This window comes from Quercus robur, chromosome 7 (genome assembly GCF_932294415.1).
Source record: "Quercus robur chromosome 7, dhQueRobu3.1, whole genome shotgun sequence".
Lineage (NCBI taxonomy): Eukaryota > Viridiplantae > Streptophyta > Magnoliopsida > Fagales > Fagaceae > Quercus > Quercus robur.
This window is the reverse complement of record NC_065540.1, coordinates 471,103-492,845: the sequence shown is the minus strand read 5'-3', so window position 1 is coordinate 492,845 and position 21,743 is coordinate 471,103. Positions and strand designations below refer to the sequence as shown.

General features: G+C 36.3%; 1 protein-coding gene and 1 long non-coding RNA gene across 2 annotated transcripts; one reads left to right on the top strand and one right to left on the bottom strand.

The window, feature by feature from the left end:
- The first annotated feature begins 489 nt into the window (after window positions 1-489).
- LOC126691588 (scarecrow-like protein 9) lies at window positions 490-3,817 on the top strand. The gene is made up of 3 exons (XM_050386617.1): window positions 490-653; window positions 945-3,421; window positions 3,531-3,817. The coding sequence occupies exon 2, from the start codon at window positions 1,097-1,099 to the stop codon at window positions 3,338-3,340; it is 2,244 nt and encodes a 747-aa protein (XP_050242574.1). The 5' UTR covers window positions 490-653; window positions 945-1,096; the 3' UTR covers window positions 3,341-3,421; window positions 3,531-3,817.
- A 5,658-nt stretch (window positions 3,818-9,475) lies between these two features.
- On the bottom strand, window positions 9,476-11,184 carry LOC126690769 (uncharacterized). Its single transcript, XR_007644736.1, has 4 exons — window positions 11,065-11,184; window positions 10,705-11,006; window positions 10,194-10,270; window positions 9,476-9,731 (listed from the first exon to the last, which is right to left on the bottom strand). It is a non-coding gene; the product is annotated as an uncharacterized LOC126690769 (long non-coding RNA).
- Window positions 11,185-21,743: the final 10,559 nt, after the last annotated feature.

Genomic DNA, 21,743 nt, shown 5'->3' with positions numbered 1-21,743 from the left:
GAACACGTGTCTAGTGTCCTATGCACCGGACACAATTTTAACCCAAAAACAAAAACTTGGAGTCCATGCCATTGCCGTGTCCACAATCCCGACATCGTCGTAGCAACACGTGACTATGAATATGTGAAACATATGCGATGAGCTCGGGGTAATTTAGGTAATTCGACATCACAAAAGTGAGACTGAAAGTGCGCTAGTAAAGACTGAGATTTTTTTTTTTTTTTTAATGAAAGTAAAGACTGAGATTGTTTGTCTTCCCTTAGGAAAAAAAAAAAAAAAAGCAACAGTTGGCCGCCACATCAGACAAAGTCTTTCTCTGCTGGACAGGTGTCGTTTTAGAACAGGCTAGAAAACCAGTGTTCTCAGTGCTCCATAATGTAGAGGAAAACAGGATTCCCGGTTACCTTTTAAGATTTTGGACTGGTTATAGCCGATGACATTTTAACTAAAACGGAACCTGAAATCAACGGCTGTGTTTGGTCGAGGCCGCCTGGCTAGAAATAAATAAATAACTACTCACTTCTCAGCTGAGAAAGAGAAACAAACATTAATAAATAAATAAATATTTAAACAACAAAAGGACCCTGTGGTGTCTCTCGGTGTTGTTCCACTTCTCTCTCTCCCTCAAGCTCTCAGCTTTGGCTTTCTTTAAGGTACGCTTTATTCTTCCATGTCTCAGTTTCACTGTAAGCGAAGCTTGATATTAGTACTTGTTGTTCATTTACTACTAGGCCTATTGAAGTTATTTCCTATTCTGCTTTCATGTTCATAAGAAATAAATACTGTGGTCGTCATTTTTTTAAGACTTCACTGGTAAACTATGGTTAATTCTGCAATATATATATATTTTAGAGAAAAAAAGTTTAGTGCTTAACAAATCTGAAATTTAAGGCTTTTTGACTTACGTTTGGAGCTGTTCTTATGTGTTTTAATGGTTTTTATAGGATTGAAGGAACTCTTTTATTCTTTTATTTTTGGTCAAAGCAAGAAAAGTCTTTGGGGGAAAAGAAACTTGGGTTGCTTGTGAAAATTTAATCGGGATTGAGGTTTGAATTTGGGTTGTTGAGACGGAGTACTTTTGATTGAGCTCTTGCAAATGGATTCACATTTTAGTGGATTTTCGGGTTCCAATAATGGAGTCCAATTTGGCAATCCATCCTTTTCAGTTCTTTCAAATGAAAACCTTGTTGCCAGGCCCAGATTCGATAATGCCCTTTTAGATCACAATGTTAGGGGATTTCATTTCCTTGAATCCGATCAGACTCCGAGTCATATAGTCCCGACCTCGAGTGTGAACGAAAGGGAAGATTCCCCTGAGGATTGTGACTTTTCCGATGCAGTTTTGAACTACATAAATCAAATTCTTATGGAAGAAGATATGGAGGACAAGACCTGCATGCTTCAAGAGTCTTTGGAACTTCAAGCTGCTGAGAAATCCTTCTATGATGTTCTTGGGAAGAAGTACCCCCCATCTCCAGATCATAGATTGACGTATATTAATCAAAATGATGGTAGCTCAAATGATCATCACCATGTATATTACACTAATTATTATCCCAGCAGTAGCTTTTTTGGTGATAATAGCTTATTTCAAAGTCAAGGAGAAGAGTATATTATTTCCCAATTACAAAGTCATCCGCTTTATAGAAATCCTCAGTCATCTTATAGCTCTTCAAATAGTGCGATCAGTAGTAGTGTGGATGGCTTGGTAGATTCTCCTAGTAGTACGCTTCAGGTGCCTGATTCAAACTTTGAGAGCCAATCCATTTGGCAGTTCAGGAAGGGGGTTGAGGAGGCTAACAAGTTTCTTCCCAGTGGCAGTCAATTGTATGTTAATTTGGAGGCAAATGGGTTGTCATATATGGAGCCCAAGGCCAGGATTGGCAACTTGGAGGTCAAGGTGGAGGGAAAGGATGAGGGGGAGTACTCACCTTCTGGGTCAAGGGGAAAGAAGAATCCTTACAGGGAGGATGGAGATATAGAAGTTGAGAGGAGTAGTAAGCTAGCGGCTGTCTTTACTGAATCTATTCTGCGGTCTGATTTGTTTGATACAATTTTGCTTCATAGTGCTGGGGCTGGTCGTGAGGCCTTGGCAGCTAGACGTGAGGCCTTGCAGAACGTAAAGAGCAAAACGGCGCCGCGGAATGGAAAATTAAAGGGAACTAATAGTGGAAGGGGACGTGCAAAGAGACAAAGTGGAAAGGAAGTGGTGGATTTGAGGACCCTACTAATTAATTGTGCCCAAGCTGTTGCTGCTGACGATCAGAGGAGTGCAAGTGAATTGTTAAAGCAGATCAGGCTGCATTCTTCTCCCTTTGGGGATGGAAATCAGAGATTGGCTCATTATTTTGCTGATGGCCTGGAGGCACGCATGGCTGGTACTGGCAGCCAGATATATAGAGGCCTAGCCAGTAAAAAATTATCTGCTGCCGACACCTTGAAAGCTCACCATCTACTCCTTGCTGCATCTTCAATTGAGAAGATGTCTATTTTTACCTCAAACAGGACAATAAGGAGTGGGGCAGCAAAGGCAACCAGGGTACATGTCATAGATTTTGGTATCCTTTATGGTTTCCAATGGCCCACCCTTATTCAGCGGCTCTCATGGAGAGATGGTGGGCCACCAAAGCTTCGGATTACTGGAATAGATTTTCCCCAACCTGGCTTTCGGCCAGCTGAGCGAGTTGAGGAAACAGGACGTCGCTTAGCAAATTATGCTGAGAGTTTCAAGGTGCCCTTCGAGTACAATGCCATAGCAAAGAAATGGGAAACCATCCAACTTGAGGAACTTAAAATTGACAGGGATGAGTTCCTTGTTGTTAACTGTTTGTATCGAGCTAAGAACTTGCCTGATGAATCCGTTGCAGTTGACAGTTCAAGAAATATCTTTCTAAATTTAATTAGGAAGATCAATCCAGATATTTTCATCCATGGGGTTGTAAATGGCGCCTTCAATGCTCCTTTCTTTGTTACCCGGTTCAGAGAAGCATTGTTTCACTATTCTGCACTTTTTGATATGCTTGAAACTATTGTTCCTCGTGAGGATCAGGAGAGGATGCTACTTGAGAAAGAGGTGTTTGGCAGGCAGGCTTTGAATGTTATAGCATGTGAAGGCTGGGAGAGAGTGGAGAGGCCAGAGACATACAAGCAATGGCAAGTCAGAAACTTAAGAGCTGGGTTTGCTCAGTTACCTTTGGACCGTGAGATTTTGGAGAGGGCAATTGATAAGGTGAGGACAAGCTACCACAAGGATTTTGTAATTCATGAAGATGGCCGGTGGATGGTGCAAGGATGGAAGGGCCGAATTATCTATGCTCTTTCATGTTGGAAACCTGCTTAGTGAACTTCAAAGGGATCCTTATTTACTTGGGGTCTGCCCCTCGTCTCCATGGCATTTGATAATGATGAATGAGGACCAAAGGTAATGCTATTACATTTTCCTTTTTGTTTTATCAACCTCTCTTTCGCAGTTTCTCTCATCTGTGGTTAGTCTGCTTATCTTGTAACTTGTTTAATTGGTAACCTTGCAGTTAAATGTGGTCATACTGAGAGGAGGACATTGATAAAGCAGGGATTTGCGATTTAATAGTAGAAGACTAGCAGATTTAAATTATGAGACTTTCTCACCAGAAATGTTGTAATATAACTACTCATTTTCAGTCTGGCTGAGTTTTTGTAATATGCACACATAGTCAAATTGATATAGAATGTAAAGCAGGAAATATGTGCTATAACTTGGGCTCGTTTGGTAATAGTGTTTAAGTATTGTTGTTTAGTTTTCAATGTTTTGGAAATATGTGTTTGAGTGTTATAGAAATATGTGTCAAAAGTATTATTATTGTTTAAATACTGAAAATTGTTGTTTAAACACCATAACCAAACAGCTTTAAATGGAATAATAGCTTCTTTTTGCAATGTTAGGAGCCTTTGGTTTGCTGCTGCTGTTAGGAACTCTCCCTTTCCCTCTTTCATGAGCAACTTTGTTAGCTGTTTGATGAATTTGAGACTAACTATAGCAATAGGTCCTTTCGTCTTTGAGCACTGAATTTAATGGACAGTAGACCTTTACTTCTCTCCGTGCTCAACATTGCCTCATGCTTTGAGGCATTGCAATGTTACCATGTTTTTCTATACAAATAATATACACTAGCCTCTTCACATACGCTTTTTGTACCTACTTACGATTTTGATAAAATAAAATAGATTAATTTTAAGTATGAGTTAAGGATGAAACTTGTATAAAACTTAAAAGAAAGAGAAAAATGACTGATATATGGAATTCAAATTCAAATTAATTTTGTTTTTACTATTTTAGTTGTCTTATTCATATATACTCATTTAATTATACTTTTTAAAAGTTTATTGGATATTTTGGATAGTTTCAAAAAATGGACACAATTAATTTAAATTAATTAAAATGTTCATTGAGCAACACTTGGTAGATGCAATGCAAAATGGAAATTTCAAGAACTATTTTCCCAGAGCTTTCTTAAAAATTCTTCTAATGTGCAAATTTGATAGATGTAAATGGAATTTATGAGTAGTGCGCAACTTGAGCTATCTGTTCACATCTTTATTATATTTAATACGTATTATCCAATTGCTGTTTGCCGCAAATTGCAGTCTATGTCAACTTCTCCACCATCAGCGTGGGCACACCTTTTTTATTTTTATCATCTTATCACACAATTTCATGTCGGCGGGACCTAAGTTACGCATTTTGTTTTTATGTATAATATGTTAATGCGATTACACTTTTTGTTTTTTTCTTTGGAATCCAATATAAGTTGTTTTCACTGTCTGTGTTGGTGTCATTAAGCTGACTGTAGGAATTCCTATATTTTATTTACATTTTTGGACCCACTACTATTTTATGATCCACAAATACCAATTCTACAAGCTCGTGCTCTTGATTTACGTAATTTTTTTTTCCTCATAGTATTGGGTATCAGTTTTACAATTAACTGTAATAAACGGATAATTTTGAGATATTTTATGTAAGATGTTTTTAAATAATGTTGTACAGATGTTAAAAAAAAAAAGTAAACTAAATTAGAGTAAAGAAACATATACATTTTGAGATGTTAAAAATTAGTTTAATAGATTCACTACACATTTGTAGTCTTCTTAAGGTAATATTATTATTATTTTTTTAAATCATGAAACAAAATATAAATGCAAAAGAGTAATAGGACTATAAAAATAAACTAATTTGTGTTGTATTCACATATTTCATACCAAGAAATGAAAGTATGTGTAATTCTCTGACTGTCTTCCACTTATCGATAGTGTGACATTAAAACATGGTGTGGGTAAATGTGTATGCATATGTCTTATGGATGATTTAAAATTAAATCCTGGTAGAATTTTGTTTTATATTTTGCACCAAATATTCTCTCTACTTATATATCCAAAACAAAAACTATCTAACCAAATATATAAACCTAAATCATATTTGAGCCCCTTATTCAAAAAGAAAAAAGAAAAAAAAAATTACCCGTAAGGGTTTTGATGTCTTGATGGTGATGGGAGGCCAGTATAACGGAGGTGGTGGCTCCTCAGATTCCTCATTCTTTCTTTTTTAAATGTTTTGTTAATTTCAGGTTTTTTATTTGATAATATATAGTGAAATAATGCGTTTTATTTAACGATCCATAACATTTTTATATCTCTCTATTTCTTTTTAGGGCTTTATCTAGTTAATTATTACTATTAGTTCTTATTTATTTTTGCTTTTTTTAACATACTAAAATAGTGGGTATACTAAAAGACATGAAGAATAGAGATAGGTGTGGTGTAAGTTTAGGCAATTAACAAGATATTAATGAGATAACAGTAAAATAAGTATATATATATATATATATATATTGATATTGATTGATTACATGATTCAGGTCAGGCTTATTCGAGTTGGTTTGCATAACATTTTCAATGACTTGGTCAGGCTTATTCGAGTTGACTTGTTTGCATAACATTTTAAATGAAATGACTTGAGTCACAAGTCACAAGTCACAACCACGCATTTCTGTACCTATGGTGGAGGAAATCGAATCATAATATTGGAGCAGGAAAACTGGGTTGGATTGGAATGCCAATTTGACTCACTATTAAATACAAAAAGATTTCCATGATGAAACTCAGCAAAGTTTGGTCAATCTGGGTTTCTTTTCATAACAAAAGAATTAAAGAAATTGACGGACCTTTTAGGCTTTTAGCTGCCAACGGGGTTTCTTTGGTTTATAGTGTTGCTCATTTTGCTTGCTAACTTTGCACCTACAAAGAGGTTTTTTGTTTGTTGTAATAAGTTTTTTCTCCCTCCTTTTTGTTTTGTTTTGTAGGAATTGAGGAGGGATGTGTGTGGTTTTTTTTTTTTTTTTTTTTTTTTTTACAATTCTACTTTTACTCTATCATGTAGCTCGAAACTTGGAATTAATTAGAGTAATGATATTGATGATATCATTTTATTATTTAGAGTTTAGTTAATGAGTATCTTTAAGACATTTGCAAGGTTGGCTTCAGCTTATAGGCTATTAAAGCAGTCGCCTAAGGCCCCTAAACAAAAGAATCCCCCTCTAATATTATAATTTGATTAAAGACTTATTTACCCTTTTAGTTAGATTATAAAAAAAAATTAAGCACCTTTTATTATTTAATATAATGCATTGTATATAAAAAATGCCTCACTTTAATTCAAAACAAATAAACTAGTTTGTAGTTATACTATAGAATCTCACTTTAGACACTGTAACATGGGTTGACATGATAGATATCACATCACCATTTGTAACTTTATTTCAAGTTTTTTATTTATTATTATTATTATTTTTTTTATTTTAGTTAGTTGATTTTTCCCATTTTTATTGATACTGGTTTTTTTTTAATTTTTTAATTTCAAGTAATTTATTTAATTTGTATTGTTTAAGTATATTTCCATCGGTTATCCTCTAAGAATATTCTATGTTTTGTATTAGTAGTAATTTATTCAGTAATATGTACAAGTTTAGAGTATAAAGTGACCATATTATTAGAGCATCCCCAGCTAGCCTTGGAAATGTCAAATGTAAGCAGCATTTGTCATTTAGGGCCAAAATTTGCTCAGCAGCTAGAAGTCTAAAAGTGGGAAAGTGCAAATTTTTTGGATATGCCAAAAATAATATTAATATTTTATTCATACTTTTCTCTCTCATCTCTCTCTGTCTTTCTTTGTCTCTCACTCCCTTTCCTCTCTTTCTCCCTCTTCTCTATCACACTTTCTCAGATACTACATGGCGTTGAGCATTATGCACCGGATCGGAGCTCACGCCGGATCGGAGCTCACACTTTCTCAGATATGAACTCAGCCGAGATAATCGGGACAGTGAGCTCATCGTCTATGTGGAAATCTCCAGTGTCGAGTCTCTGATGCAAGGTCCAAAAACCAGACGTGGATTTCGGTCCGTCGTCGCCATTGAGTCCGTGCAGATCGCCGGTGCTTAGAGCGACACAAGCCAATCTATCTCTCCATGGCGTGCTGATTGGGTTTGTTTAGATCAGCAGGTGGCTGATGTGGTGGTTTTTCCATGGGGGTTATGGTGTGGTTTTGCCGTGGGAGTTACGGTGGTAGTGATGTTTTAGACCCAGAGAGACCTTGCTGGGGTTTTTTTTTTTTTTTTCTTATCTGTTCTTGTGCTAGAGGTTGAGGGAGAGAGATGAGAGAGAGAGAGAGATGAGAGAGAGAGAGAGAGAGAGAGAGAGAGAGAGAGAGAGAGAAATAGTAAAAAAAGAATAAAATAGAATATTTAAATAAAATGGGGAAAAAAATAGAATTTTGGGATGTTGGGTGTTTTGTAAAATGGTATGGTATAATTGATAAAGTAACTTTTTTGAATGGTAAAATGGGATGAGATAGCATTTTCGGATGTTGATACTCTTAATAAATTGCAATCTTACTTTTGATAAATTAAGTCTACTATTCTATACTTTGAATTTTATTATAGTTAAATTATAATTTTATATTATAAATCGTGTTTCATTTTGTAGGGGCAGCGTTTTGGTTCCTTTGGTCGACAGGTAGAAGGATTCAGGCCCAAAGAGCCCAACACAATGAATTTATAGAGAATGGACTTAAGAACTAGACTTCAATGGATCAAGTAACACGCACAGTGGATTAGAGACAATAAGAAAGCAAAGAAAGACAAACTCTATGCAAAGAAATCCTTCCTCGACGAAATCCGAGGAGAGTGGTTCTTGAATATAGTTCTTTTAGACTTGGAAACAGATTTTCCGATCCCCTCTCCCTAGAGGGTCTCTTATTATTGTTGTTGTTGTTGTTTTTTTTTTTTTTTTTTTTGATGGGATATTGTTGTTGTTGTTAAAGAGATTATATTATGTTTTTTTTTATGGGAAGAGTTAATATGATTTGATTCATGAAGCAAAGAAAACCGGCCATATCATATGATTTATGATTATCTAAAAATCTAAGCAAAGTCATGCTCCCTCTGGGAACCACCATAATTAGTTCAACTAGGAGATGGAAACTTTATTATTTAATATTTTTACTAAATCATAACAAGAAGGCTGAGACAAAGATAGATTTTTTTTATTAGATTAATTAACTGAGCAAATGGTATAAATTATAATGGAAAAAATTCTAGAAGTGAAAAAGACTTGCAGTGTGGCAAATTAGAAAATAGGTTAGAAAGTGTAAATAATGATTTTAATTTACCCCCTAAACAATACCCATTTTACATTTATCTCTTCAATAATAAGAGTCTCTACTTATTATCTTAAATTATTACCCGTGTAAGTACGTCACACTTGTTCTCCTAAATGATGAGAGTGTACATTTATCCTCTAAACTATTACGGATGTTGCAATTCATTTCACAAATAATAATTTAGGGAGTATGTGTGCATATCATAATTTAGGAGTATAGTTTAAAGTGGTAAAGTGTGCATTCTTATAATTTAAGTTGGTAAGAGCATTCTCATCAAAGGTGGGATAAATGCTAAAAGCTATTTTTAGCAACAAAACCACTAAAAAAGCCACTACATCAATGGTGCTTTTAAATTTTTTAGCACCTTACTTAGGGAAGGCAACGGGCCGGGTTTTTGCATACCCGGGCCCGACCCGCAGGCCAAGACCCACAACCCGAACCTGGCCCGATTATTAATCAGGTTTTTTTTCCGGGGCCCAGACCCGCCCCGCCGGGCCCCGCGGGCCCCGTTTAACTGGTTGGGCCCAAATCTGGCCCAACTGATTTTTTTTTTTTTTTTTTAAGCCCATTGTGTTGTTTTTTGCCAGATTCAAGCCTATTTATTGGGCAGCCAATTTAAGCCCATTCAAGGCATTATTAGGCAGCCAATTCAAGCCCATTAAGATTTTTGGCATATGCAACCAAATCAATCCAAATTATAAGTTAATCATAAATCACCTGTTAATTTAATTATACATCTATAAATCAATAAATCATAACTAAAATCACCAACTAAACATAAAAATAAAATAAATCCAATAAGTCCAAGAACTAAGTATCACAAGTCCAACAAGTTCAAGAAATTAAAAAATAAAAAGTTACAAAACAAATCCCACAAGTGTAAGAAATTACAAAATGTCTTATCCTCCACAAACCAACAAATTTAAAAAGGCTAAAAAATTACAAAATGCTAAAAAGGCTTAGAATAATTACAAACCAACAAATTAATCCAACAAGTTTTTGTCTGTGTTTGTGTCTTCCATCTCCGTTTTAGGATCTGCATTCCCAACAAACACAAAAAACAAACAATTTCTTCCATTAAACAAACTATGCAGAAATGAAGAAGACACCAAAGTTATCACATGAAACAAAGTCACAAAACCCTATGACATTGACCCTTTGAAACACTTTCTTGCTCCTCAAAGCAACAACAATTCATGTAAATTACTAAATTTTAGCTCCAAAAGTAAATAACACCAAAAAGCAACCAAACCCAAACCCAATCCAACCATGTTCAGCAAAAAATATTAATCCAAACCCACACAAGTGGGTCATTATGGAATCCCAGTTTCAACAGGATTTGGAAGTAAAATGGAGAGTGAATATTAACCATTAACCACCCAATTGTCTGCCTGCATAGGGGATGCATATTCAGAGCATTGACATTTCTATGTTAATAATAATATTAATCAAAACAGAAAGAACAAAATAGAACAAAAATTTGATTCGGCTTCCTTACCTTATGCGAATAAAGAATGGATTTAATTGGAATCCCAAAACCACAAGTAGCCTCAGTCCACACTAACCAACACAAATCTGTACAGAGAAAACAACAGAGACAAGAACCGGTTAGACAACATGTCTACAATATCAAATCATCAAAACCCCATTTTAAAAAAATCCAAACCCTATTGAACTCCAAGCTGATTAAAAAAAAAAAAAAACCCAGTTCATATTATTATTTATTTTGAATTCCCATAAACTTAAAATTGAAAATACAAAAACAATGAAGCTAAACTAGATATAAAGTTGAGAGCTTTTTTTCTCCCTAGGCTTCAAGATACAGAAAAAAGGATCAAAATTTTCTCGTTTATTTTATTTTTATTAACTTATTTTCCCTCACCAATATTAAAAACAAGAATTAGCATATAAACCCTAGGTCCGAACAAGAATTAACAGTAAAGGTAACATTTTTATTGAGAAACTTTTAAAATAACAGAGAGGAATAGAAAAATGCAGAGAGGGAGTACCTGTTGGGTTCTTTTTTCTGCACTTGTTCAGGCTCTAGAGAGCGCACAGACAGAACTACAACCACAACAACAACAACAACAACCAAAAAAAAAGGAAAATGAAAGCACAAACCTGATGGAGATCAAAACAGAGCAACTGAGCAAAATGAGCTATCGGTCAACAACAACAACAACAACAACAACAACAACTACAAAAAAAAAAAAAGAACCGGTGACTGGTGAAAGCACAAACCTGTTGGTCGACGGTAAAAAAAAAAGAGCCGGTGACTGGAGACGAGCAGCCGAGTGAGGGAGAGCCGGACCTGTTGGCCGACGGTTAACAACATTACAAAAAAAAAAAAAAGAACCGGTGACACAAACCTGGAGATGAGCTGCGGAGTGAGGGAAAGCCGATGACTGGAGATGGGCTGCGGAGTAAGAGAGAGCCGTTCGGAGTGAGGGAGTGAGGGAGAGCTGAGTGAGGGAGGCTGAGTAATTTAGGGATTATCGGGTTAGGGATTTAGGGTTAGAATTATAGGTTTATATATATATATATATATATATATATATATATATATATATATATATATATAGGGTATTTTAGTAATTTAGGGTACCGGGTTTTAAACGGGCCGGGTTTCGGGTCAGGTTTCGGATTTTTTGATAAAACCCGGACTTGCTTCGGGTTTTTTTTTTAAAGACCCATACCCGACCCTATTCCTAATCAGACCGGGTAAAACCCGACTCATTAGGGTCGGGTCGGACCGGGTACCCACGGGTCGGGCCGAAATTGCCATCCCTAACCTTACTACAGTAAGATGTTATTACTAACACCCTACTGTAGCAAGTTGCTACTCATTTTTATTATATTTTATTCCCCGTCTCTCTCTCCCCTCAGATCTCACTCTTTGCTCTCTCTCAAAAAGAATAAAAAATGATAAATAAAAAAATATTTTAATGAAGTGGTAAAAAAAAATAGAAGTTTTGATGTTAAAGGTATTGTAAAGTAATGTGTTAAATACTATAAAATTGGTTTTTTAGGTGCTAAATGCTAAAATTTTTAAAACTCTTGATGAGAATGCTCTTAATGTGAAGAGAGTATAATTTAGATTAGGGATGGCAATGGGGCAGGGTGGGGCAGAAGGATGGGATCTTCGTCCCCGCCTTGCATGGTTTGTCTTGCCCTATCCCTGTCCCGCCTTGCATGATGGGAAAAACTTTCTCACCTCATTCCCACTCCTTGGGGTCTCGCGAAGCCCCGCCCCACCCCGTAAAACTCTACTTTTTGTTAATTTTTCCTACAATTAGTACAATTTTTTTAATGAAACCTATTTCATTAATAAAAATATACTACTAAATTTATTCCATCAAATCAAATAAATTTTTCGAAAAAATTGAATAATATATCTAAGCGTTTAACAAGACAATCACAAAAAAAAAAAAAAAAAAAAAAAAAAAAAAAAACCTCCTAGTATAACACATAACAAAATAAAGGTAGAGAACCACATTGGGTAGAATAAAATAAACTAATATTGATATGTTATTTAAATAGTAGGGTTTTAGGGTATGAAAAATTTACAATTATAATCCTTAGCAACGCGGGCAGGGCGGGGTTAGTCTAAAAAATCTAAACCCATCCCCGGCCCATCCCGTAGTGCGGGGCTAAAATCTTGCCCCATCCTTGCTCCATTACCTTTGCGGGATGGGGAAAATCCGCTCGGGCCGAAGTAGGGGAGGGGCGGATTAAGCGGGACGGGGCAAAATTGCCATCCCTAATTTAGATGGCTAAGTGTGCATTCTTATAGTTTAAGAGATAAGTGTAAAATTGGTTAGAGTGTAATTTTTTTCCATAAAGAATCATGTTCGTGGTTCAACAAGAAAGGTTTTGTCTTAGAGTTGGGACATCTCAACATACTTTTTTTTTTTTCTTTCTTTCTTTCTTGGGACAGAGGTGACAGAACCATTTGAATTTTGATTTATTCCTTCCTTGCTTTAATTCAATCTTCAAAGTGCTCTAAAACGTGTAAAAACTACAAAAGTCTATTTCATTCATCATTTCATTTCAGATTTCATTCAAAGATCAAGTAAATAGCATATGGGATGCCTTGAATTGAATATGTCAAAAAAATGAGATACCTTACCTATTGAATATGTAACAAATCTTTTTTATAAAAAGAGTAGGAATATGTAACATTTTCAATTAGGGAGAAAAAGATAAACAAAAACTACTAAGAAAATTAACCTTAACAGTTCAAAAGCACATTTTGACGAAAAATTTACTAAAAGCATTAGCATTTGGGTGTAAAACTCCCGAATGGTTATTTTAGAACTCCAAAACACCAGAAATCCTCTACATCCAGGTGTTTATTCCTGAACTTTTTTTTATAACTTTGCTACAATAAATTATTGCTTATAAGAGTTTACTGTAGCAAGTTTTAGTTCTTTTTTTATTGGTTTTTATTCTCTCTCACTCTCTCTCATTCGTTTGAAATTTGAATCCTCTTCATTTCCCCTTGAAATAGTTAATGGAGAATGTCCATATTAGGAACATAATCAATTTGAAACAAATCTAACGTACAAAACATGTTACCTCAATTAATTTCTAAAAACCTAACTCAGCATATTAAACTCTAGTTAAACCCATGGTTAACTAAGCAAATACCCTTTCTCTAACCAACAATAACCAAACCCATCTGAAATATTTCTGTTCTTTTGGGGGAGATTTCTCGGTAAAGGAAAAAGAAGAAGAAGAATTTAACAGTTTTTGTCTAGCAAGCATGCATAGAAGAAGTATGGGTCCCTTATTCTCTGAAAATGGCAATAGAAAGATCAAGAAATTCATCTCTAACTCAGTGAAAATATAAGAGAGTGGTATTCAAGAAAATTTTTAGAGAAAAAGAAATACCAAAGCTTTCAATGATCTCCTTAAAAAAAAAAAAAAAAAAAAAAAGTCATCTTTTAACATGACCCTTTTAAAGTGATAAAAAATTTTCTAATATAATTTATTAACAATTACCCTAAAGGCACTCGTAAACATGACCTTTTTTAATTTGGTTAACCAAAGTTAAAGTCAGGTTCTTGGTTTTTAAATGACGTGGCATATTCCACACCCTTGATTTCAATATTTTAAATCACAACCTTTAACAAAATGGAGAGAATCTAGATCCCTCTCTATCTTAAAATTATGTGAACGAATACGCTTAGGGCAACTATTAATAAACTATTTTAGAAAAATGTTGACATCATTTTTATGAGAAATATAAAAAGTTGTTACAAAAATTAATTACTTTTTTCTTTTCCCATAAAATGCTTCTAAAAATATTTTTTAAATCAATACCATTAAGGCACCCGTTAACTTTTCCATTTTTATTAATCTTTTTTTGTTGTTGTAGAAATGCTAAAACTGGTACAAAAATACTTGCAAATTAATATGGAAATGAATGTGATTGATAATAGTTTAACAAGATAATAAATAAGAAGTTTACTTATTTATTGGGATTAGTGAAAATTATTTGTAATTACTATATAATAAAACTAGCCTCATCACACACGCATTGCGCGCGCGATGAGGGTTTTTTTTTTTTTTTGGTCTATAGTCATAATTTTCCTTTAAAAAAAAAATTGGATAAGTTTATTTTAAAGACATGGATTAGTAGGAGAGTGTTATATTTTGTAGGCATTTTAAGTGGAGTTGGAGATATATTTTTATCGGGTTGTCCTCAAGTTTTTTTCCTGTTGAACATAAGGTTTAAGAGTATTTATGAATCACATAAAAATCCAGTCCAAAGAGGGAAATTTTCTTATAAATAGTATAGATTATAGTATTTTTAGAATCACTAAATTTACTGGACATTCTTAAAAATAGAAAAAACAAAGTTGTGAAACTCATTTAAAAAAAAAAATCATTTATTACTCATTTACTCAATTTAGGGAGAAAATAAACCATATATCCAGTCGTTTAGTGTATATTTTCTCTCTCTCATATAGAAGTAGACCACACATGTGTGGGGTCTACCTTTGTATGAAAGGGAAAATACATGCCCTTGATGCCTAGTATGTAGGGGACCTAGGCCATGACCTAACGGAATAAACAAACACATAAAGGGTCTGTTTGGAATCCACTTATTTTGTTAAAACTGAAAACTTTTTACCGAAAGTACTGTAAATAAAGATAAAAGTTGACAAATAGCATGTGCTGTGTATCCAAGAGTTAAACCCTTTTGGATATACACCACTGTAAGTTTCTTGAAAAAAACCTTCTCCCCTCTCCCATTGTGTGTGTGTGTGTTAAAAATACTTAGTATTTAAAAAAAAAAAAAAAAAAGATATACACTATTGTCAGTTTCTTTAAAATTTTCTCTCATCTTCCCGTATGTGTGTTAAAATGCTTAGTATTCTAAAAAAAAAAAATCTCTAATTTAGACTTAATAACATTTTTTAATGATGCAATTTAGACTTTTCTATAAGAGTTTATTAGTAATTAAAAAAAAAAAATTTCTTTTGTAGAGTGCAGCCATAAGAATCACCACACCAACCTAGAAATTTCATGTGACGTTTGAATATTAGCAAAATACAGAAGATGCAAAAGATTTAATGACAGCTAAAACGCAATTAAGAAAGAAGAGTATAAGTATAATCCACCTCTTGTCCAATAATTATGAAGAATCTGTCCTACAATGATGTTCACCCAAATTGTTCTGTCCTTTCTATTTATTTTTTGGCATCAAACTCCGTGAAGATGAATACCCATGTGCAGCAATAAAAATTCCCCCTAGTGTCAATTGTCTAAGGATGAGAAGGCTAATTAATTAATGAGCAAGACTTTGATACAATATTTAGGTGTTGTTCCTTAGATTCATCTCTTAAGATTTTGTCATGTGGCCAATGGTCTTGTATCTGAATTGGCACCTCCCCATGCACAAAGTGTTTGGGGGTCTAGGGAGGAAGGGGTTTGAGCTGTGAGATTAGCAGCATATTGTAATTATCTCTCTCTAAAAAAAAAAAAAGATTCTGTCATGTGGTTTTTTTCTCATTAATGAAAGTGTATTTTTTAAGTAGTAGGCACATGACAGAATCTTAATATTTGTCTAAGAGCATCTGCATCTTAATACAAGGGCTAAATTTTGACTGATCAACCCAAAAAACACCCACATTAACTTATGCATTAATTATATAAAATACATTTTTGCTATAATACTTATGTAAATATACACTAATTATACTAAAACAGATACGAATTTTCGCATGAGATAAAATGAATGCTAACATATATAATAAAGAAAGTCTAAGCTGGATGTTATTCCCAGAGGATATCGTTCTGTGTTACAAATGTCTTGCCAAAATAAGAGTAAAGGGTAAAGTGCACATTTCCCCTTTAACTCTAGTGCAGTTCGTAAAGTCCCTTCTAAATTTCAAAATTGAGCGATATTTCTCCTTAATTGTTGGTAATACGTGTTTTACCCTAATTGTTAGGATTTGCCATTAAATTTAACATAAAATTCAAACTTCTATTAGACATTTTTTAGATTTTTTAAAAACTTTTCTATTAAATTTAATAGAAGTTTAATGAGAAAGGGTAATGATTTTTTAGAAACATTGAGACGAATAAGAAGGCCTATTTGGTAGCAGATTTCAAAGTTTAAACAACAGTTTTCAGTGTTTAAACATTGAAAACTGTAGTTAAAAAAAGTGTGTTTGATAAAGATATTTTATTAAGAGTGTTTAAATGACAATTCTCAAATTAGGGTACTTAGGACATGTATTTTGATAACTCATACATATCACTTTTTACTTTTTAGTTTTCAAGTAACATCGCTTAATGACATTTTTTTTAATAAGTGGAAAATCGTCGGCTCATTGACAAGAACAAACTCTTTCTCACAAAGTTCAACATTCTTCTTTTTTCTTTATTTTTCTCTCACAAGCCCACCTCTTTGTCTTTCTCTTCTTTTTTTCTTTCTTTTTCTCTCTTCTTAAATAAAATAGTATTATTTTACTAACAGTCATTACTTAAAAAAAAAAAAAAATACACATATTAAATACACAATTATGTTTTTTTATATTTTAAAATATGTTAGTTGAAATAAGGTATCAAACATATTTTTTGCATTATGAGTACTTTAAACATATATGTAGGGACACGATTCTCAAGCGGCCCAACGATGACGTTGGGCTCGCGCGTGATGGATCCCTCACAATAAATTTTGTAGAGAGTGGGCTTGAAAGGCTGGAGTTGGGTCACGGGACGTTAGTACAGGCCGGACACTAGATAAACCTAGACTGGAAAAGGCTTTAGTCCGGTTATCTAAGCCCGTTAACTTTATGAATTGAGGGATTGGGCTCCTCGGATCGTGTCCGAGGAGCACTAGTGTATTCTCCGGTTACCCGTCGATGGGTTTTCCATGGTGGAGCGCACATACTATCTGGGCATTCTCATTCCTAGAGTATCTTTTTGGAAGTGAGATGATCCCCCTACGTTGTTATCTTGCGTTTTCTTTTATACTAGCCTACGTTCATTATCCCCCGTCCACGTGTAGGGTCGACTTTTCCAGGACAGAGATTTGTCCCATCAGTCTCATCCCGAAATTGTGGGAGATGGTCCATAAAGCCTAAGAATCCGGCTCTGTTAGGTGCGGTGTCATGTCAATGAAGGGTATTAAGGACCATTTCCCTGAGATATTTTCTGATCTTTTAAGTTTGCTTGTATTCCACTTTCGTCAATGGGATTCTGTGTCCTCCGAGGACTGAGCGGTCCTCGGACGTATCTTTGGGCCACATCGGGCTCACTATTTTTGGGCTTGGGCCCTGGCCTCCTTTAGTTTGGGGCTTGTGGACTCTCTATAAGCGAGCGAGCCGGACCCATAAACTATTGGACCCCACAATAGCCCCTCAAAACCCTGCTGTCCAACGTCTTGGTTGGAAAGGTGGGTTTTGGTAATACCGAGCCTTAACTGCGGCTCATTTAATTCGGCCCTTGACCAACGTTGGCGACTCTTCACCTCCACGAGGAATGCGCCGGTCTACAAGGTATTTCCCTCGATTTACGCGTGATGCGCTTATTCCGTTTGGTTATCCGTAGCACGCCTTTAATATCTTCCTTTTACGAGACCTCCCCAATCTAACGGTTACTGATAGCGTGGGGGAATGAAACGGATGCACATTTATTCGCAGATTTCCTTGGGGATCAGAACGCGTTACGCACCCTCGTCTTACTCTCCTATATAAAGAGAGAAGACAAAAGGTGATTCTTTCATATCTGAATCCCTCGGGCCCTTCTCCTAGTTCACTTCTTCCGTCTGGTTATTCTTTATCCAATAAGACATCCTCCATAATAGTTAGCCATGAATAAATCCTTTCTTTCTCAGAAACGCCATGTCCTAACAAAACTTGAGATGGCTCGGTCAGGGCAAGGATGGCGGAGACTCAAGATTTGCCTCCCCATTCTTTTAGCCAAAATCCGAAGCAGGGACTCGTCACACCTTACTTCCGGTGTGACTGAGTCGAAAACCTCCCTTGTCATCTCCATCCGCTCTCTCATGAGCATACCTAATATGGCTCCCCTTCTCCCTCTTTTGCTCCTTTTACTTTCTTTTCATTGCTTCCCTCTTCTTCTCCTCCTTCCTACTCATGTCCTCCATCTTCTTTTTCCCTTGCTTTCTTCAGTGACAAGAGCTTGCTGAAGTGCTTCCATGTGTTCCAATTCTTCTTCCTTCTCCTTCTTCTCTGTAAAAGGTTCTTATTCTGATATGAGCAGTACTGAGGCAAAGATTTCAGAGAGACTTTGAAGGCGATTTCAGAAGACACCTGGCGGTTTACTTATCTGTATTACGGATGTTATTACTGCTTCGGCAGTTCATTTTTGTATAGGCTTGTGTAAGCCCTTCCTTGTACGTTGTAATAATAATTTTTTATATTAATAAAAGTTACTGTTATTCTTATTTCGCATGTTCTGTTTATATGTTTTAATAAATTTGCAAGTTCTGCTCGGCACAGTAGTATAGCATTTGAACCAATGACAACTAAGGCCAAAATACTTGCTAATAAAAAGACGCCATAATAACTTTAACAAAATTATTATTCGACATAACAATCCGACCAGTAAGGAACGAGACTTACCTTAACATTAGTCGCGATGGGGACTAAGTGCTTGATAAGGTGTAAGAAGTGATTATCCGAGGACATGTCACCCTTTCAATGAGCAATTTCCTTAGGCTAACGATCATCGGTTCGTTACGCCATATTCTTAACACACTGGCCTTAACCTTTTCCAGTATTTAAGCCGAGAAACTTCTCCATCCGGGTAGTTGATTTATCAAAAGGCCTGAGTCCGAGGACTTCGCACAGCCAGGGTTTTGTTTAGGAGTTATACTTTTTCTTTTAGGTGCTCGGCTTCCCCATAGGCTTGAGTCCGAGGACCATGCAATGCCTTGGTTCTCTTTTTTATGTTCTTGGTTTCCCTCTAGGCTTGAGTCCGAGGACCATGCAAGTCCTAGGTTCTGTCCAAGACTTATAAGATATCTTTTTCGTACTTGGTTTTCCCATAGGCTTGAGTCCGAGGACCATGCAAGTCCTAGGTTCTGTCCAAGACTCTGAGTTCAGATTCTCCCTTTCATAAGGCATTTCCCAAGGCGCCGAGCAGGGGTTGTCCTCGGCCATGGCCATTGCTCGGCGGGGGCCACAGTACCTGGGCCCTCAAGCAAAGCGGGCCCGGGGCCACGAATCCACTTAGCCCATGAATTAAGAGATATTTCTGCAACTTCTGGCCACGTGGTGCTCTCTGATGTCACAGTGACTGAGGTGCGCCTTTACGAGGCTCTTTAATCTTGTGGTTGCAGTTGATGTTGGAAGTTGAGCCAGAACTGTTTTGTCTGTAGCGTTCCTTGGGACGCCGCGTGAGTTGACTGCTATCACCTTGTCTTTTCAAGTAAATGAGAGGGAGAGAAAGTTGCTTTATATACGCACAAATCCTTCAGATTTTCTCCCACATCACAGCTTCCATATCCGGAGCTCTCCTCCCTTAACATAACATGTTTAAGGCAAGGGTTGGGAAGAAAGAACTTTCTCCGCCGCAGATGCACCCTGCCTTCATGAGACTCAGAATAGTACGGTATGGGCGCAGGAAACTTAAGTTCAGGAGAATACTTCATTTCGACCGAGGGGGAAGGGAATCTTCCCCTCTTTTAGTCAAAATCCGAAGCAGGTTCTGTCCATGCCAGAATTTTGGTGTGGCAGAAGAAAGATTTTCCGCCATCAGTGCCTCTGCTTTGCAGCAGGCGTATATTTAGAGAAAGCCCCTCAACCTCCAACTCCCTGCACCTTTCTTTCAACGGTGTCAGGCTCAAGTTGGGTCTCTTTGGCTGTTTGAGTTGTGGGAATGTGAAAGCATTGAGGAAGGACAAGGTCTGGGGGCTGTAGCCAACCTCTCCTCTGACCTACTCCCTCAGCTTCATTTTATTCTCTTGTATCTTCCTTTCTTTTCGGTTATGTAATGAGTTTTGATGCAAACAGATTCCAGCTTTTCATTGTACGCTGTACTATTTCTTTGTTTTAGTGGTAATGGAAATTTCTTTGTTTTAGTGGTAATGGAAATTTCTTTGCTTGTTTTGGATACTGTTCCTTTGATTACACTACTTTGTGAGTGAGTGTGCCCCATGCGTGTGTTTCTTTCAGAATACTTAGAGCAAAATAGTTTGAAACATAATCTAACTAACTCCAATTTATCAGTACTACCAGGCATTATATCGATAATTCATAGTAAATCAAACTTAGGAAACTAACCGGGATAACAGTCGAACACTCTGTGATAAGCGCATGAACACCGTCCAAGGCCGATAATCTCTAAATAATCCATCCGAGCAATCGGCTGGGAAGTAGGGGATTCCGATGGTGCTTTTGTACTTGGTTTCCCCATAGGCTTGGGTCCGAGGACCATGCAATGCCTTGGTTCTGTCCAAAACTTTTTTTTTATATTTGGTTTCCCCATAGGCTTGAGTCCGAGGACCATGCAATGCCTTGGTTCTGTCCAAAACTTTTTTTTTGTATTTGGTTTCCCCATAGGCTTGAGTCCGAGGACCATGCAATGCCTTGGTTCTGTCCAAAACTTTTTTTTTTGTATTTGGTTTCCCCATAGGCTTGAGTCCGAGGACCATGCAATGCCTTGGTTCTGTCCAAAACTTTTTTTTTTGTATTTGGTTTCCCCATAGGCTTGAGTCCAAGGACCATGCAATGCCTTGGTTCTGTCCAAAATTTTTTTTTGTATTTGGTTTCCCCATAGGCTTGAGTCCGAGGACCATGCAATGCCTTGGTTCTGTCCAAAACTTTTTTTTTTTGTATTTGGTTTCCCCATAGGCTTGAGTCCAAGGACCATGCAATGCCTTGGTTCTGTCCAAAACTTTTTTTTTGTATTTGGTTTCCCCATAGGCTTGAGTCCGAGGACCATGCAATGCCTTGGTTCTGTCCAAAACTTTTTTTTTTGTATTTGGTTTCCCCATAGGCTTGAGTCCGAGGACCATGCAATGCCTTGGTTCTGTCCAAAACTTTTTTTGTATTTGGTTTCCCCATAGGCTTGAGTCCGAGGACCATGTAATGCCTTGGTTCTGTCCAAAACTTTTTTTTGTATTTGGTTTCCCCATAGGCTTGAGTCCGAGGATCATGCAATGCCTTGGTTCTGTCCAAAACTTTTTTTTTTGTATTTGGTTTCCCCATAGGCTTGAGTCCGAGGACCATGCAATGCCTTGGTTCTGTCCAAAACTTTTTTTTTTTGTATTTGGTTTCCCCATAGGCTTGAGTCCGAGGACCATGCAATGCCTTGGTTCTGTCCAAAACTTTTTTTTTGTATTTGGTTTCCCCATAGGCTTGAGTCCGAGGACTATGCAATGTCTTGGTTCTGTCCAAAACTTTTTTTTGTATTTGGTTTCCCCATAGGCTTGAGTCCGAGGACCATGCAATGCCTTGGTTCTGTCCAAAACTTTTTTTTTTGTATTTGGTTTCCCCATAGGCTTGAGTCCAAGGACCATGCAATGCCTTGGTTCTGTCCAAAACTTTTTTTTTTGTATTTGGTT

What these genes read in the sequence shown, in the direction of transcription:
- LOC126691588 (XM_050386617.1), top strand. Translation starts at nt 1,097, where the DNA reads ATGGATTCACATTTTAGTGGATTTTCGGGTTCCAATAATGGAGTCCAA.